The 20,225-nt window shown below is 43.4% G+C and overlaps 1 protein-coding gene across 1 annotated transcript in view; it reads right to left on the reverse strand.

Moving 5' to 3' along the window:
* Nucleotides 1-20,225, reverse strand: part of acsl3a (acyl-CoA synthetase long chain family member 3a) — a 34,896-nt gene that overhangs the window by 11,444 nt on the left and 3,227 nt on the right. Inside the window, exons 2-8 of the mRNA XM_071919628.2 lie at nucleotides 17,183-17,365; nucleotides 16,664-17,039; nucleotides 12,851-13,028; nucleotides 7,725-7,834; nucleotides 6,611-6,749; nucleotides 3,377-3,527; nucleotides 717-840 (exon numbers count right to left, since the gene is read on the reverse strand). Of these exons, the coding sequence (XP_071775729.2) occupies nucleotides 717-840; nucleotides 3,377-3,527; nucleotides 6,611-6,749; nucleotides 7,725-7,834; nucleotides 12,851-13,028; nucleotides 16,664-17,038 (1,077 nt within the window). The 5' untranslated portion in view covers nucleotide 17,039; nucleotides 17,183-17,365. The remainder of the gene's footprint in view (nucleotides 1-716; nucleotides 841-3,376; nucleotides 3,528-6,610; nucleotides 6,750-7,724; nucleotides 7,835-12,850; nucleotides 13,029-16,663; nucleotides 17,040-17,182; nucleotides 17,366-20,225) is intronic.

Genomic DNA, 20,225 nt, shown 5'->3' on the forward strand with positions numbered 1-20,225 from the left:
ATCAATGACCGTCGCAGTGTCTATATGCCAATTTGTGGATGCCATTATCCAAAGTGCTTAAAGTACTATGAGTGCATTTTCAGGATGAGTGGCTTGACAGTTTTGTTACCATTCACTTAGAGCTATACGATATGGAAACGGGTGGAAAGTGGTAAAAATGCGACCAATCCTCTTGTTGCGTAATAGTAAGTTGATCACTAAGCATTTTTGGCACAAAGCTGGTGTATTCCCTTAAAAGGGAATGCTGCCCATTTTCAGTAGTAAAATATGTCTTTCTCTACCCTTTGGGGAGTACTGTGACCCTGCTGGGTCAGGTCACATGAGCAGCTTATGTACCTTGAATGTGAATTTGGCACGCCCCCTTTTCAGTCCAATGGACCTGACCCTGCTGGGCCTGGCAATTCCGGCTCTGGAACCAAGTTCAACTCTTTGCTTATTATCACAGGACTCCCAAGAGGTGGAGAAAGACATATTTTACCACTGAAAATGGGCGGCATTTCCCTTTATGGGAATACACCAGCTTTTTGCCAAATGAGTTCTGTAATCAACATACTATTGTGCAACAACAGGATTAGTTGCAGTTTCACCACTGTATTTCGATATTGTATAGCTCAAAGGGAGTATTTTTCATGTAATATGAGTGCGTATGAGTGAGTATACATTAGGTTTGTCAAGTGATACACGGTACAATCCTATTTCATTGAGTCTTATTGTACCTGGTCAGCCAGAGTCTGTGGTGAGGAATAGCCGATCCTGCAGCCGTGAGAAACACATACGAGCTCAGCACTCAGCTCCAGCACATGGGCCAGAGGCAGGTAGCCGATGTAGGTGTCCTCCTCACTGTAAACACAAAGACACTCTGTTACACAAGTCCTAAAGCTAATCAATGTCATTTCAGTCAAACATCAGTTCTAGTTCATAGCATCAAGCGAAATTAATGTTGTATAATTGCACAGTGTACTGTATAATCAGTTTTAATACAAACCATCATGATCTGGAATCATGAATCACATCACTGTCATAACAGAAGATGGATACTGTGTACCAGAAAGACTATCTGGCTGCATGTCTACAAAATGCAAGCCATCTTCTCTTTTGCTTGGATTTAAATATGATTTACTGGCGACTTATTTGCCTGAACAAAAGTACATCTGGACCTTAGATGGACCAGATGTACTTAAGATAGGCCAAAATCACATTTCAATGGATGTGTGTGAAATTCATGGCATACATAGGGGAGGGGGAGGTTTACACAACCGGACGACAAAAAATACACAAAGCAAAGCCATCGTTTTCATTAGGAGCCTGATTGAGATCGTAACGGACCTAACCCCTCTAACCTCCATCCCTCTCACCCCGACTCCCATCCTCCCGTTTTTTCCCCTCCATCCTCCGTTCCCTCCCTTCTGCATTTCCTCTCACCCCCGTCTCGTTCCCCAGAGAGAAGGGTTGGTTTCTGTTTTAAACTAAACACTTATGTCGTGTGATGGTGCTGGTTAGCCGACTGGCCAATGAGACTCATACCTCCGCACGTGCTCAGTTGACACGGAGGCCCCGACCAGGAAGCGAGCCCAATAGATCATTTGGCGTCTTTCCCTAGACGCAGTGCTATCATGCAACCTCTAAATCAACAATGCTAATATTGCATGTAAGCAGTGGCGGCAGATATTAATCAAAGGGGAGAGACAGGAGTTGGAAACTGCAGATTAGAGGAATTTATTTTCTTAAGTGTGCTGATATAATACTAAACAGTTATAATGCTAATCTAAACAGTTCATCTCTACTTCAGAAATGCTGAGGAGGCGTTCTCAGGATGGAATGCACTGGCTTGGGTTGTTAAATAATACAGCGCCATACTCACTGTGAGTAAAATATTGAAGAAACTTAAAAAGGCAAGGGTACATGATTCTGCTCACATCAATAATAATGCACCAGTGATATGGGGATATGTACCTGTCACTTCCACTATTTGCTATCTACACTTTAAAGTAGACTTAATGGAAAACACTTATGCTTTTGTTTGTGGTAGAGGAGGCTTGCAATATGTTTCATTACTGTGCCATATTTCAGATTTTTCTGTTTTTGCATGATCAGTCATGTTAGAGTGACAATGGACATTTTAATGAACATGATCAAAAACTATTCACTCATTATTTTTATGCCATTTTGCACATTTTTCATTTTCTCCTCAGCTATCTATTGCTTTTGGACTTTCCTCTACATGTTGTTATGTGGCTAGATTATGTTCATGTGTGTATGCTTACTCTATGTTGTGTGCATCATTCAACTGCCTTGAAATAAACTTCAAAAAGAAAATGCATGAAGCTGTTTTGGTAATGCTTTACTTGGCATTATTCCAGTGTATTAAGCTGCATATTAATGTAGGGAAAACATAACTGCACGCAGACACACACACACACACACACACACACACACACAGACACACACAAACACACGCACGTTGACAACCAGGTTTCTTCCTTCAAAAGCGACTGTAAATCCCTCATCAATATTTGGGCTGAGCGGGAATGTGTGAGAGTGAGCAGAGGAGGAGTTGTGTTTATATGATAAAAGCTGGATGTGAAATGCCAGAGCATCGTTTGTCTTTGGGGAGAGAGATCTGTCCAAAACGTGATGTAAAACCCGTCACGTGCGCTCATCCTCCCTCCATTCTGCTATGCTCACACTCCTCTCCTCAGCCTTGGAAACGTATTGTTCATACGGAATAACACTGTTAAGATGTTAATGGCTGGTGAAGTATGCTCTCTTATTCTTTCATTCCTTTGATGTGTTCATGTTTAATCAGGAATCAATATTGCTATCTATTTTTGCTATCATGACTTTAAATTATAAATGATGCTAACCGGTTCCTGTTTAGGGGGTTTTATTCAAATCTATTCTTGTGATTCGTTAGTGCTCTGCAACGTACATATGCTGTTGCCTGCTTGCTACCTGAATGTGGAAGCCTATTGGCCCATCAGTGATTGTCCCGCCTTCCAGGTGGGAGTATTCTCTATTTCTGTGAGAGTGTAGTGGCATTTGTATCTCTCCCTGATGAAGGCGTGTTAGCTGAAACATGTTGGATTTTTAACTGTTCCAAAATGGACTATACAGTGAATAAAGGCTTTTTAATAAGTTATCACAGAGAAGAATTGCCTTGGTACTATTCTTGAATATACATTATTTTCCATACTTCTCCAGACTTTCAAGCCCTGTGTAAGAACTCTGGAATGTAAGAGCACAGTGCACAAACATATGGTACTAAAATATAATTCCATAGGTAAATACATAGGGTAATCCACTGTAATAATGCCACTGTAACGCAGTTTTACTCCTGTTTCATATCACATTGCACCATAGAGTTTGCAGTGCCTACCCCAGGTTGGGGATCCTCTCAGCCATTCCCGTGATGCCGGCGATGATGTTGCTGTGGGAGATCATGACGCCCTTCGGGATGCCTGTGGATCCGCTGGTGTACATGATGACAGCGATGTCTGAGGGCAGCGGCTGCTTACGCCCACGCGCCACTGTATTATGAATAGATCAAGCACACAGACACACACATTAACCGGATGCTGTGGTACCACATTACGGGCTTCCAACACTGTGATTTGCGATTTGTGATGTTTTTTCATTGCATAACACATCACAAAGCACCAAGAATGCACACAAATGCACAAATGGTTAAATCATCCGCTGTCACACACATTCTTGGAATAATAATAATACCCTCTGTCAAGGATAAAGTTTATTCGGGAAGCTAGAGTAAATCTCATTTAGTGCATGTTCACAGGAAAAGCAGATTTAACAAAACAATATGCAAACAGGTGCAAAAGGCCCAGGAAATATGTCTGTAGCTCAATAGAGACTGTATAGAAGCCCAAACAGTTTACACAGAGATGGAAAATGAGTCAGCTGTGATATTAAACAAGCAGACTGTCGTTCAGTAAACCTCTTTAAGCCTCTTGGCACTATCAGTGGAGAGTATGTGTCTGAAAGCTGACTAGGCCAGCCAAAAACACCATCTCTCCTCCTCTATTCCACTCTTCCTCTCGTCTTTCTCTGTCTGTCTCTCGCTCCCTTGCTCTTTGTTTTCATTCTCCCTGTCTTTTCTCTCTTTCGTCTGCTGCTTCTCTGCCCTCTGAGGCTTTATCAACTCTTACTCTTCTCCTCTGTCACTCTCTTCATTCCCTCTCTCCTCAGGACTTCAACAGCGTGCATTTGGCTGGCACCAGCTCATCTTAAGCAAATCCAGTCCTGGCTGTCAGCTTAAACACGTGTCTGTGTGTCCTTAACACATCCCAGACACCTTGTAAATCTTTCATATTGCACCCAACCTCTTCAAGTGCCACAATATGTCATGCGGCTAGGACTCCTAAAGACGTAGATTGTGAGTTGTGTTGATACTGGGAGGTGTGGAAGTGAGCGGTCTACAGGCTGCAGTGCCAACTCTCAATCCCAAACACGTAAGTTCAATTTTCAGCACTGGGATCAGCCATGAGCCAAACATTACTTACAAGCAGGTTTGTTTTCTCCTACTTAGGTGCCAGATAGGTGTGGCTGGCCACAGGATGACACAATGGATTCCAGAAAGATTAGACCATCACAGGTTATTTCAAGTATTTGAAAGTCAGTTTCTTTTCTGTGAATGTTAACTCACTTCTGAACTGTCTTCATGCGAGAAGCCCTATACATTTGGTAATCCATGCAGGTTAAAACAAATGCTGAGAATTATTTGCAATCTGACTAGGGCTTGTAATCTCTCCTCTGTTACTATCTGTGCTACGGCCGCACAGATATACAGATAAATCAGGCTGATATTGGCGTTTTATTAAAAATTGGATATTGGCCAGTTGGTATTGTCCACCTCTGATATGATGGATATGATGCAGTTGGATTGATTACATAGTTATTGTTTAATTGATCAATACTATACAGGAAACTCTTCACCTGAACATTTTGATTGGATTCCACACAAGTTTGCATTGTGCGTTAATGTTTTTATTATTGCTACCAGCATTATTATTATCCTGGTTTTCAATGGAGAGTTTTAGTGTCCCACGATGGGCTAAATTCAGTTTCAGAGACTTTTCCACCCTGACAAGAATAAAATTCTGGAGGAAATACTGAGCACTTGTGGCTTGAAAGTGGTCAAATTTAAAGTTATTGAATTTCAGCAATTGGATGCCTCAAAAATACCAATATCAACCTTCAAAAACCCCATATCGGTCCACCCTCAGTTGAAAACTGTGACAAAAAAGACAGGCAGTGGTTGTTTCTAGAAGTAAAAGAATGTGGAACTGGAGCATAGTTGAAAACACAGTCAGGTGCCTAGAAGACATCAGGTGCACAGGGTGTTAAGACCCCTGCCTTTTGAACCCCCTTCTGGCCCAGGTTCAAAACCCGCCACAAGCCCGTACACTTTGCCTCCTCTCTGTCCCTCTCTAGGATTCCTACCGTCTGAATAAATAAATAAAATCCAAATCATTTAAAAAGGAAACAAAACCAGTCGGCGGTTTGCAAGGCCAGCAGCAGTGCGCTCTTCATGTGGGAAAATGAAAGTTTTGCTCTTGTTTTCCCTCTCTGCTCAGCGCTGTGTGGAACACAAACAGTACTGAGACGTCCGAGCACAGCGGGCCCCGAAAAAAAGCCAAACAGAAGACGGAGGGAGGGACGAAGGAGAGGGCGCAGAGGGGAGAGGAGGGAGAGGAAAACGGACGTGACAATCACGAGGGGCGGGCCTCTCTTCTGACGTTCGCTCGGCACTCGGATGCGAGGCGTGGAGGAGTGTGTGTCGCTCCGAGAGCTGATGTCATGTGAAGTTAACAGTAGTGTGTGTAAACATGACCCTACCCAATATCCCAGTGGTTCATCCTCCCCTCCTTAACCTCCTTCCCTCTCTTTTTATCTACCCGTAACAGTACCAGCTCCTCTTGTTTGGGGTCAGCCGGTTAAAGGGGCCAACAACAACTGGGAAAAAAAACAAACAAAAACAAAGTAGAGGGTGAAGCTTTCCTTGTCCGTCCGCCGACCGACCGAGCACCCCTCCTCTTCCTCCCGATCGACCTTAATCTGACACAGATGTGAGCGCTTCCTCATTCACATGACCTAATGGGCCGATCCGCCGACCCCTCCCCCCCGGTTTATTGAGTGAGTGGGAGAGTCCGTTAGTGAGATTTTGAGTATACTGACAGAAACAGGGGAGAAGCGGTGTGTGAAAGACATGGGTGGAAAGTAAGGTTCGACTAGTACGGCGTTCGGAAGGCTGATGCTGATTTGTTTGGTTCAAAGAAGAGAGGATGGCGTGTGCTTCTGTTGGGTTTTCGCGTGTGGAGACATTTGCTGAAGGTGCTCTTTGGTTTGGGGTTGTGGTTTAGTTGTAGTTTGGTTTGCAACGTCTTGGTGAAGTCCACAGCATAGCGTAAACGAAGAACTGGGTTGTTATCATGAGCTGTGATAGCCACCATGGCTGAACAGACAAAGAAAAGAGCGCCACCTACAGAAACTCAAACTGCATCAACAGAAAGGAAAAAAGACATTCTCTTGACCAAATGGGTTTACATATCATCTGAGAAACACTGTCACAACAAGCAGACACACAAACGGTTACCGTTCTCAGGCCGGGCTCCCAGCTCCTGAACGGCGGCCATGTTTTGAACACTGATGCCTCGTGGGTAGCCGGGCCACGTGGTGGGTGTGTTGTCCACTACGATGATATGCTGCAGTCTGGGAACCTCCATTAGGATGGCCTGACACACACACACACACACAAAAACAGTATGCATGAGCACAAGCATAACAAGCATGCATGTGTACACACTTACACATGATGAAAACCAGGTGTCCTCTTTCGGTTAGCTGAAAATCCCGTGCACATGATCTTCATCAGTGTTTGGGCTGAGAGGGAACGTGTGAGAGCGAGCAGAGGAAGAGTTGTGTTTATGCCACCTCGATAAAAGTGGACTGCAAATGCCAGAGCATCATCTGTCTTTGGGGAGTGGAATCTGTCCAAAACGTGCCCCAACACCCATCACGTGCACTCATCCTCTCCTCCTTCTCATTCTACCATATTGACACACTCCTCTCCTCCTCCTCATTTACTTACACACTCTATCTTTCTTTCCTCAACACTCCCTCCCAATACTGAATGTCTCAGTAAAATGGCTTGGTGCATTTATGTGCCACAAATATACAGATTATAGATTCATCAATCTGTTTAGGAACTTTTTGCGTGACTGATGGACAACAGTGGCCTAGAAGTTGCCTCAATATTATGCTTTATGCATTTTATATGACATTTTCATGGCAGGAAATATAGATTATAGACTTTGGACTAGGGATGTAGTGGAGGGTAAACCCACCTAAACTCAGTTTACCCCCACTTGACCAGCCTTTATAGCTTGAAATGAATCTTCACTCCTTGTATACATCATAGTAACTCGTATCAAACTGGTTACAGTAATATGAAGATAGGGTCTTTTAAGGGGATAGAGGCATAAATTATTTTTTGCTTATATTGGTGGTTGTTTTCCATATGATTATCACTGCCTGGAGGTCATAGTTTACCCACATTTTTATTTCCCACTACATCACTGCTTTGGAATCTATGTTTTACTTTGTTGTTACTGCTATCGTTGCCCATCTACATTGCCCATAAGCTGCTAAGTCTTTAATCACCTTTCCTGTGTGTGTGTGTGTGTGTGTGTGTGTGCGTGTTTTCTCACCTTCAGTCTGGTCTCCAGGAGCTCTCTGCTGGTGATGATGTGTGTGACCTGGGTCTCATTCAGCCCATGAGCGATGGCCGGACCTCCCAGAGTGGAGTAGAGGGTGACCACTGCAACACACACACACACGCACACATACACTGAATCACAAATATTCCTTTCAATATGACACATATTTACTGTACATCCCTGAGAAATTCTGTCAAATTTATCATGTATTTATATTACGGTATATCGTAGTTATGTCACAGAGTTAATCATTGCTATCTAAGGGTGTAATTGCACTCAGGAGACATAATCTAACAGCCCCTGGTGTTTATGCCTGTGGTCTGATAAGTAGCACAATACACTGTGATGGTTCAGTGATGGCATCATGTCTGGTTCTGATGTGGGATCGTAGTCCAGGGACTGGGCTAAACCAGGCGGTGCTCCTTTACATTACTGCGTCTGTTCGACATAGGTGTCAATAGGGAAATTGTGTGTGTGTGTGTGTGTGTGTGTGAGTGTGTGTGTGTGTGCGGACATGTGAAAGCATTCCTGGGGATGGTAAGCTGTCCTTAATCAACAATCCTCCTGAAACACTTACTCATTGATTCAGTTTTTTTTCTACAAGGTCATTCTGGGTCTTATAAGTGAAAAAACCTGGTGCAAATTACTGTTTCCGTCCTCTTGTTTTTGTTATCTGTCCCTCAGAAATGAGGGACAGATGAGGTCAGAAATGAATTAGGCAAAAAATATCTATGTATTCTGGTATGTCTTCGTGGAAATCACTGCAAAGTGATTTAAAGTAAATGATTTAAAGAGCATAAAGTATCCTTTAAGGTCTTGAATAGCAATAAATGTGTGCTAGAATTAGTTTTGTCATCTGTTATCATTTTATTTCTTTAGTTGCAAACTTTCAATATTTCTATTTACCTAACCTTTATCCAATTAAGAACAAATTCTTGTTTACAATATTATTTTTACATTGGGTTACATGTTTAACCAACCTCGTTAAATAAAGTTGAAATAAAACACACAGACCCATTTTACAAGAAAGGGTTTCCACAGGAAGATAGTTTTTGCAAGATCCGATCCTGGTCTGGTCTTTGTCATTCACGTGTCTTTTCAGTAGATAGTGGTTATAAGTCATGCTTCTTGGAATAAACAGATAACTCATGCTTTTCTGTGAGTCGCCTCACTGTCTTCAAAAACTGCACATCCCTACGCCTATTCTCCTGAGGTCTCTGGAGGATGGCGGCATGCTGTCTGAGCCAAACTCAAGGGAACTGAGCTCACTCTACTATGGAGGCAGCTGGGTTTTCTGTATTGTAACATAGGCCCACTTGAAGGTCCCATCAATCAATCAATGAATAGATACAAAGATTGCTAAATAAATAAATAGAGAAATAAATAGCTACATTAATGAATAAATAACTACACACACACACACACACACACACACTGGATACTACTCTATACTACTGTGTGCAGGTACATCATGGTGGACTCTGGGGCTAGTTCCCTCCCAATACTGGGAGGGAACTAGCCCCCACACTAGCCCTATAGTGTGTGTGTGTGTGTGTAAGAGTGTGCTTTTTCATCATATGGACAGTGAGGCATGTGTGGAGATGGATAATGTACGTGCTCTCGGTCTACACAGCTCAGCAGTTCTGCTCTGGCCTGTCCCACACTGATGACCTCATCTGGCACCTTCAGAGGCCTCACAACGGCCTCTCAGCCAATAGGAAGCAAGCTCTCGCTGCCTGATAAGTGCTCTTTTGGGGAAATAAACATTACTGGAATGTTTGTGTGTGTGTGTGTGTGTGTGTGTGTTGTGACTAAGTGCATATGTGACTAAGCGTCTGTATGCGTGCTTGCATACATGTGCACTTGCATGTGCATCAGCATTTAGGCCTATACATTAGGGTTAGACCGATATATGGGGCCGATATTGTAGTTTTATTAAAAATTAGATATCAGCCAGTCAGTATTGTCTACCTCTGATATGACGGATATGATGCAGTTTGATTGATTACATATTTATTCTAGAACTGATCAATACTACTATGGGAAGACCTCAACCTGAATTGATTCTAGTACAACATTTTGAGCAGATTACAAGTATGCATGAATATTTTATTATGATTATTGTGTTATTTTTTTAGTAGCAGCAGTAGCAATAGTAGTATTATGATGTTTCAATGGAGTTTTAGTGACAGTGTAAATGCTGTTTCATAGGCTTTATCACATTGACAAGAATACTATTCTGGGAGAAACACTTAATATTTGGAATTGTTTTGTTTTTTTTGCACAAAAATTGTCAAATTGATGCATACCTGTGCCTGTGTGTGTGTGTGTGTGTCTGTGTGTGTGTGTACACTTCAGTGGGACAAGGGGTGACAGAGGAAGGATGAGGTGAAGGTGAAGGAATGAAACAACAGTGAAGAGAGAGAGAGAGAGAGAGAGAGAGAGAGAGAGAGAGAGAGAGAGAGAGAGAGAGAGAGAGAGAGAGAGAGAGAGAAGGAGAGAGATATAGAGAAACAAAGAGAGAGAGTGTTAATGTAACCCTGCATTGACACAGACACAGAAACTGTGGCTTATGGGTGACGTTTTTGCGTCACAGGGGTCCAATATTTCATGCTTCCTGTGTCTGTGTGTGTGTGTGTGTGTGTGTGTGTGTGTGGACGAGGGCCGTGACACCTCCAGCCGTGAGATCTAAACACTAGCTTGGGCTCCAGCATGCCACACACACACTTCTCTAGAAAACTCATTTGAATGTCAGAAGATCAAACACACCTTCAGGCTACACAGAGTTGCATATTGAAAACCTCCTATCTCTATAATGTCACCTAGAAAACAGCCTTGTATTTGACCATTCTGCAGTTTTGAGCTTATCCAATGGGTTTTTGAAAGGGTTTTATAAGCCCAGGGTCAAAGCAATGTCCTTCAGCTTAAGTTAAAACATGAAAATCAACAAAACTGGAGTTACGAGGTTTCCACATGACAACTGTGAAATATTTAGAGAACAAATGCACTGCAGGTTAATTCCTGCACAGCATATTCCATTGATTTAACACACATATCTAGTGACAAGTGGAGAGAGCTAGCGGATGATGAACACCACTGCCTTTTGACAAAGAGCCAATACTGGACACACCGTACACACACACACACACACACACACACACACGCCAAGTGTTTGAGTTCACTGGGGGCCTTTGGCTGACTCCGTGATGCCTCTGTCAACATCAGATGCTCACGTAGACCCTCTCACCCCTCCTCTGACGCCATCACCCATCACTTTCTCTTTCTCCCCCTGCCTCTCTTCCCCTCTCGCTCTTTCTCACCTTTCACCCCTCTCTACCCCCCACTGGATGTGTTATTCATTGCCCCAGGCTTTTGACTGTCAGAGTATTTGTCTTTGCGAGGGAGAATAATACACTTTTTGGCTCGCGCTTGCAGCATATTTTCATTTATTATTACAGAAACCGTGACATTTTAATGGAGCATAAACTAAAGCACACAGAGAAAAGGAAGGGTTGTTCAAGGACTAACAGAAAGATTTAACAAACAGAAAGTGCTGCTGTGGATACTCAAAATATATAAGGTGATCTTTGGTAGGGAATATATTAAGACATGAATCAAGGAAGAAAGAACCAAGGTGAAACTTCTTGAAGTGAAAAAGTTAAAAAGCCTTTATTAAATGGCCAGTTCATCACACTCTCCATTTGCTTTAACTCCCTATGAAGGCACGCCCTACCGAAACATGATTTAATTGTTTCAAGATGAATTGGCCATTAAATGAAGCCTTAAATAAAGGCATTCACTGTAATTATTCTTCACTATTTTGCACTTTTTATGCACTATTTTGCACCAAAAAGAGTGCTGCTATGCTACAAGCCAAAAGAACCATTTTCTGATACACTAGGACCATTTTTGTGTGACAAATGTATGAAGCCTGTGTGGAGACACTGTACATGTGTAACATAACAATGCACTCTTGTGTGTGTGTGTGTGTGTGTGTGTGTGTGTGTGTGTGTGTGTGTATGTGTGTGTGCATGTGTTTCCATCACAAAGAAGAAAAATCAGCTTCTGGGTCAAACAAGAGAAAGAGAGAGAGAGAGAGGGATGAGAAGGGGATGAGATGGAGGAGAGGAGGAGGAGAAGTGGGACACTTATATAACTCGGAGCAGAAGGGACAATTTGACCTTCTTCTGTCTCAGCTGGGCTCTGCATATTACAAGTTGTCCCTCAATTTATTGCAAGCTTGAACATGCGCACACACACACACACACACACGCACACACACACACACACACACACACACACACACATCCAAGTACTCCTATCCTCATGAGGACCATCCATTGACTACATTTGTTCCAGATCCCCTAACCCTAACCTTAACCCTCACCATTACATGCCTAACTTTAACCCTTACCCTAACCTTAACCTAATCCTGATTCTAAACTTAACCCTAAAACCAAGTCCTAACCCTAAAATAGCCCCCTGATGAAGTGAGGACCGGCCAAATTGGCCTCAATTCGCAAAAATGTCCTCATTCTGAAGGTTTAAAACTCAAACTGGTTCTCACAGAGACAGAAGTACAGGAACATGCACGCACACACGCACACACACATACACAAAGAAATGGCTATAAATTCACCATAATTCACACACATTTGGAAGATGCTCAGTGGGAACCGTCCAACTGGAAAAGGAACAGGGAAACACAGAGTCTCCTAAAACCCAAACTCATCAGACCCAAACTTAAGGTCACAAGGCTAAACAGCTATGCCTGGGAAATCTGTGCATGTGTGTGTGTGTGTGCATCTGTGTGTGAGTGCGTACATACACACATCCATTTGCATGGACAGGTGTGCCCACAACATATTTGTCTGATCCATGTACATGTCTGTGTGTAGCTTGGGGTATTTTTACTAGGGTTTGACAGCTTCCCATATACAACCAGTGTAGTATTGATCACTTGTACAAAAAAAAGCTGTATCTTATCCATCATATCAGAGGTGGACGGCATTGATTGGCTGATATCAGGCCAATATCATCAAACTGATATATCGATCTAACCCTCAGTCAACATGTGTATCCCCGTCTTTCCCTATTCACAGATTCCCTCTACTCACGTGGGAAGTTGTACATGAAGCAGGCTTGGGCGGCTATGATCCACTCGGCCCGGGTCTCGCAGAAGATGGCGATGTTGCTGTTCGGCCGCTGGCCCAGCGATGCCAGACCGCTGCCCAGCCGGGACGCCGCCGTGTGGGTCTCCTCATAGGAGAGCCAGCGGTACTCACCCAGGATCACCTGCAGGGGGGGGGGGGGGGGGGGGGGGGCAGAGAGGGAGAGGCAAGAGGAGCAGGTGAGTGAGGGGAGGAGGAGAAGAGTGAGATGGTTGAGAGAGTGAGAGAGAGAGAGAGAGAGAGAGAGAGAGAGGGAGAGAGATACTCAGCTAGACGGTAAAAGCACACTCTTAAAAAGGGTTCTATATAGCACCTGAGAAAGGTTGTTTAAGTTTGTACCAGCAGAACCATTTTTGGTGCTATAAAGAACCCTATTAGAAAGGTTCTCTATAGCACCATGCTCAAATGGTTCTACACAGACCCTTTATGGGGTCTTTTTAAGAACCACACTGGGGTCTTCAATTACCAGCTGAGTCATTACATATAGAACCGCTACCCTAACCCTCCTTTCTCTGTGTGAAGGGGGGGGGGCATTTTCATCACAGAAGCGCAGTAGTGGGAGTTATTTTTTGCTTGCTGCGTATGAAAAAGAGACAGGAACAGGAGCAAAAGTTCACTGAGTGTATCTATCACCAAAGAGGACAACTTCTTCTTCTACTGTCTTTTTTTTAACTGATATTTGTGTGTGTTGACGAAGCCTGAAGGCCTGCCTGTGTATTTCATGCTCAGAGGGGCATGACAGGGAAAATAAACATAAGACTTCTGGATATACTCTCTAACACTCATACACTGATATGACATAAATCACATGGGTCCACAGGAGCACGCACGCACACACACACACACACACACACACACACACACACACACACACACACACACACACACACACACACACACACACACACACATATTATTAAACATGCATTACTGGGGTTATACTGGCTCCCAATGGTTCATACTTGCTAGTGCAGCAATTGAGGCAGAACACATGCTGTTATACCTACAGTATACTACTTGCATGCACACACACAAATGTAAGTTCAAGTACAGTTTACTGTACTGTACTGTACTGTACTGTTTCCCAAGAGTCTTACAGGTTGGAAACAATTGTTAATAGCTAAAAAAAAAACTGAGACATTTTTTCTTGCAACAGCCAGAGTTTCAACAGTGGGGTGTAAGTGGATTAGAAGGATTAGGAAATTGGGATTAGTGGGGTAATTCAGATGTAATTTAAAGTGTGCACGTCAACGTTGGCTCATACACACTTGAGAATGAATGATGAGGCAACATTTTTGAGTTGAGTTTGAGTTAGTTTAGACTGGTGCATAGTCTAAAAGCAAATCCAAAATGTCAGAGATGACACAATGCCAAACATGCCACTAAATGTCAGCGTCAAACTTGTCTCTCAGCCTTTCTGCAGCCTCCTTTTCACTCCATTTCCCCTACCCCCACTCTCTTTTTGAACAACTTTCTATCGCCATCTTCTGTCTTTATCATTCTCTTTTTTCAGCTTGTATCCCTTTCCCTAATTCTTTCCTCTCAACACTAGAAAGGCCAACGGATTTTGGGGCTCTAATAAAAGGTGAATAAGCCATCAACTGAAGGGGAAAATATATTATTACCATAATTGATTATAATTGAACTGATTTTGAAAGTGTTATAACACTGGTTCGTGGGTCCAGGAAAAGTCATAGAGGGACAATTTGAAAGTTGAGATATTTCAATTCTAAAATTCAAAACAGCTATCAATTAACAATGGCTTGGCCTTTCCAGTGTTAAAGAAATAGTTTGCAGCTTGCCATGCTCCTTGGTTGAAATGAGGAATACTGATGGATACCAACAATCTAATTTTAATACGAAGGACACATTTCTTCCTCACAATGTGACAAGTCTCGAGTGAAGAATAAAGCAATAAGCCCCAAGAGGCCGTGGTTTACAGTGATTTTAGAACAGCTAAGGGGTGTTGTTAGTGCCTAAAACCCCCTTAGCTGTTCTAAAATCACTGTAAACCACGGCCTCACAGGGCTTATTGCTTTTATAAAACGGTTACTACATATACCTGGCAAGGTTTCATAAAATAAACACACAACAAAAAAATGCAATAATTTATTGATAACAAATAATCATTCTTCCGCCAAGCAATGTAGTTCTTCAGCGACATTTAGCAGAATGGTTGCCAAGCAACACACAGACGCAGAGACGGACAATTTGTTTGGCGCAGTAATACTGATGTGATGTGGTCACAGGTGTGTGTTTATAGAGTATTATAAAACGGCTTCGAACGCAGCTCAGCCAATCATAATCAAGGACCGGAACTATCCGTTTTATAAAAACAATTTAAAATCCCTTAAAGCACCCTCCTGTTCACCATCTTCTCCTCATCCAATAATTTCTGTCTCTGTTTTTCTGCCACCACTCCCCCCCCACATCTCGCCATTTGTGTCTCTCATCCTGATTCTGTCTTTACTACCTTCTCTCCCACTCTCTCCCTCTCTTTTCACCTACTTTTCAAATCGATTCCTTCCTCCATCCATCTTTCTTTCCTTTGTGAAGCTTCAAAACACAGTGCCATCACTCCATCTCTCATCCTCTATCAATACTACCCATACAATCTCTCATCCTGCATTCCTTCCACCATCCATCCCATCCCACTCCTCCATATCTTTTTAAACACTGTCCCTCCCTGCTGTCTGTCTTTCTATCTCTTCTCCATTCTCTCCCTCTGTAACTCCTCCACACCTTTCTGTTGCTCAGTCTGCTCTTCATCTGACCTTAATATCTCTTTCCATTTTTCAAGGTGAACAGCTAGTAATGCATTATGTACAAATCTGCACATTCTGTACATGAGTTATCTACATCTGTAAAACTGAGTATATTGATAAGGTGAATGCTGCATGCTGAGACACGACCTGTACATATGTGCACTCTCTGTATATGCTGTAATTTCACATTTGTTTTTCTTCATAGTCTCATATTCTTCTCATCTGTTCTATATTGCATGTATCTTGACATTTTTACTGGAGCATCTCGTTACCTCAGGCAGGGCACTGAAGTGGTGCATGCCATTAGCTGATCAGCTATCAGCTGTCCCATCCAAACAACACATCAGCTGTATCAGCTGACTCTCAATCACCAATCACATTCACGAGTCAGTGAGGTGGTCTTTATAATTTGACAGCACACACACACACACACACACTCTGCTGATCATTCATGCCACTGCTGCTATAGACCAGGTTGCTGCAAAAAACTCCCTCCTCCTGCTATTATCTGCACACAGGACGCTTGTGCAAGCTATTTCCGAATTATGTCTGGTTTTATGTTGGTTTTCATATTATTGAGTGATATACTGTATGTCTGGGGGGTTTATTCTGCTCCTAGCAGGATCTCTCACATGCTGCTTGGATTCATTGGGGAGCATCCTCAAGAGCAGAGCCTTTTCCACCAAATACAACTGCATAACCATTTGAGTTATAATTGGTCCAAACTCCTTTGACATGACACATTAATGATTTTTCATTTATTTTCATACTGAACATGTTTCATGTATTTTGTTTATTTTATATTGGACGTATTTTTCATTCATGACTTGTTTCAATATGCTTTAGTGCTGTTATTTTGCCATTCATATATATCAAACTTTTCATTCTTACAGTTCTGCTTAATACCCTGTTATGTTGTAATTGTTAGTTGTGTTATGTTTAATAAACCTATTGAGTTCCACCTTAACTTATCTCTCCATCCGTCCATACATACCTTCTTAAACACCTTCCCGTTGCTCTGGCGCTCATCCTCCTCGCTGATCACCTCCCTGGTACCCAGGCAGTCTCTGTGGGGGAACCTCCGGGCTGCGTACTCAAACACCTTGTCCAGGGTGTCCACCCCGGGGTGCAGCGACATCACCAGCCTCTTGGTGGCGCTCACCGCCCGGTAGGGTCCCTCGGGGCATCCCGACACCGAGCGGGCCTTCGCCCTCTGGGCTCGCTCTTCCTCGGAGCCGCCGAAGCCCGGGTCAGGGCCGGAGATCCAGCTGAGGAGGTAGGAGGGCAGGAAGGTGATGAAGGTGTAGATCCACACCATCAGGTGGAAGAGCAGCAGCAGCATGGGGTTCAGGTCCTCCTTCAGCTTCATCCTGGGGAAGGTGGGTGAAAGCAGAGGGGAGGTGGCGGAGGGTTTGATGGGTAACGTTTGACTTTAGGTGAGGGGGGAGTGGTGGGAGAGAGTGAGGAGGAAGAAAACCTATAGGAAGGGTTGTTAGTGTTATGTGTCTCTCACCTCTTCTTCCTCGTTGTCTTTCTTCGTCTTTTTCTCAATGATGATAAAGAGAGAGTTTCCTCCTGCTGTTCTCTTCTTTCTAGTCGAGTCAGTCCCTCTTTTCTTCTGTCCCCTCCTTCGGTTTCTTTGTTAGAGAGTGCTTATACTCCTCGTCGATAACGAGTCCACAGGTCCACGCTACCTCTGGAAAATAAATGACATTAACTCAGTAATAGAACAACCACTACTGTTTAATTCCTTTTGACTGTTAAAACAGTTTCAATATGACAGAGCGCCCTGAGATTATACTTCTACTTCGGGTGTTACTCAGCTTTTGCAGCCTTCGAGAACCTCGGCTTGGCCTCATTCTGAAACCACAACCAAAAGGCCGATGTGTCACATGTCCCCTTGCGCTCGCCAAAAAGCAGAAGGGAAATTTTGGCAAACCACAGCGCGACACACACACACACACACACACACACACACACACACACACACACACACCCTTCAGCTCTGTGTTTCTCTGTTCAAATGTTCCTCTCCCTGCCTGTAACCCCTGTATCCAGTGGACTAACTAAGAACACAGCATGAACACAGCACAACTCATTGACACTCTCCCCCACTGTTAGCCTGGCCTGACACTGAGAGAGAGAGACAGAGAGAGAGAGAGAGAGAGGGAGAGAGAGAGAGAGAGAGAGACAGAGAGACAGACAGAGAGAGAGAAAGCAGATGTCATGAAATAAGCCATGGAAAAGTAGAGTGGGACTGATGAAGAGAAAAAGGGATGAGATTTGGAAAAAGAAAAAAATATATCCAAATATATCCAAATTTTAATAAAAGGCTAATATCGGCCCCGTACGAGAGCGCAGAAGAGGAAAGCAGAGAGGGGAAGAGAGAGAGAGAGAAAGTGAAAGAGAATGAAACTGAAAGAGAATGAGTCCAGCAGAAGCAGACGACACTAAGTGTGAGATGGCATATGTAAGAGGCTTTTGAATGAGCGTGTGTGTGAGTGTGTGTGACAGGGTACAAGCCACTAGACGGACAGAGATGGCAAAGAGAGGAACCGATAAGGACACAGACAGAACAAGCTGTATCTAAAGTGTACACGTTCTGCCTAACAGTGGATCGACTGGCCCCCACTGCACCCATTAAACCCTGTGACGCAACGGCAGGAGAGAGAGGGATGGACTGCCACACACTCCCTCAACTGGGTGAAAGGTGTGTGTGTGTGCAAATGTATAGCGATGACTGAACTTTTGTCAATGGAGGTTAGGTCTATACATGTGTGTTTGTGTGGTTTTTGAGTTCATGTCACCTCCCAGTTTCTATTGTAACAATCTCTTTAGCACGCACATGCACACACACACCTACACACACACACATACATTCTAATTTACCAGGGTGGTGATGGAGACTGCACCAGCTGATGATGGCAGTGTTTCGGAGCTGTCCAGGGTGCTGAACAGAGATCAGCGTTTACCCTCTGCCATGGCTGACAGGCTGGCTGTAGTTCTCTCTACTTGAACCTATGTATGTCACCATGTGCCAAGGCTGTGCTTAGCATTAAAGCTGCACTGGGCAAGATTTGCATGTAAAAATACACCCATCTTATCTGCCTGAATCACAAATTAGGGCTGCAACAAAGAAGAGCGTCCCATCCCCACTAACTGAGACACAATAGATTCGCCCTATTTGCCCATATTATTATTATTTCAGGTATCAGGTGTGGTCACTGGTGGGAAATCTCCTCCACACACAGAAAGTGACAGATCAAAACTTATGAGTGAAATACAAAGTGTCTCCTAAACAGCAGAGAGTGAGCGCTCCGTCCAGAGAGAGCTGGACTCACCAACGATGGCTGAACCTCTTCACCACCTCCACACCACCACACACAGAAGAAGACATTTCTTTTACTGACATCATGTTACATAATTTCTGGGTAATGAAGTCCTCAATACTCACACAGTTACCTCTCGCTGCCATTTGGGGCCTTCATCATAACTTCATCATCAACTGCCGTTATTATCCTGCAGCTAAACTAATGTCTCCCGTCAAAATGATGTGCAAGCACACACACGCATACACACACTGAATTAGACCTCCAATAGTCTATTTTAGCAGCAGTAATTCATTATTCATATGAGGGAGAAGCTAATCTTCCTCCCCTGAAGTACCGCATCCTTGCTGTACCCCTTTCTAAACCGCCTACCCCCCCCCGACACACACACACACCTTACCCACTTCCCATCTAACACACACTCATCCCTGAAGTGTTCCTTTGAGACTTATGAATAAATCAGAGAGTTTACCGGCAGCGTTCTCCCAAACTGCCATCTGTTCCCTCTGGGACGGCGTCCTTCCTCTCAAACTACAGCAGCATTGTTGCGCCGGTGTCCCGTTACCCAGCCAGGACGCCTCACTTCATCAGAGGTCGCTGGGGCTGACTGATGCATTGGGGACACAGACCTTTTTTTTTTTGTTGGATTCACTTTCTGTGGCAATGGCCTTTTTTTACGCCAGAAGTCAAGGTCGATGGCATAGAGGCTACAGCTGTAGTCTACTAGGATAAGCAAAATATCAGTCTGGTGGAATAGAATAAACAGGTCAGGGTGCTAGCGGACTTGAACTGACTTAACCAGTTTCCCTTCGCATAGTTTTACAAGTCTTACACAAGGCGCTCTAGGTCTGCTGTCAAAAACTAGACCTACTGTAGCATTCGAAATTTGAATATCATATGTGACATGTCAGAAAATACTGGCTTGACGTACTTTAAACAATAATGTGAGAATATGTTTTCATGACAGACAGCTCAGTAACGTGGTTACTCAACTATAGAGCTCAGGAATTTTCCTCATGTCACCTACCAAATAACTTCCTTTTATTTCTTTTTTTTCTTCTTAACTCTGCACAGGTATAGGTAAAAAGCACAGGTAAAAAGTCCTGTTGTACACTGTGCTAGCCAAAGCTATAGGCCTATGTCTATGGGCCCAAAAAGTGGTGACATTACAAAGTCTTGAATTTTTCCATTTCCAGATATCGTTTCCTGGAACTACATCTAGTATGC

This window comes from Centroberyx gerrardi, chromosome 6 (assembly GCF_048128805.1).
Source record: "Centroberyx gerrardi isolate f3 chromosome 6, fCenGer3.hap1.cur.20231027, whole genome shotgun sequence".
In the NCBI taxonomy this organism is placed as follows: domain Eukaryota; kingdom Metazoa; phylum Chordata; class Actinopteri; order Beryciformes; family Berycidae; genus Centroberyx; species Centroberyx gerrardi.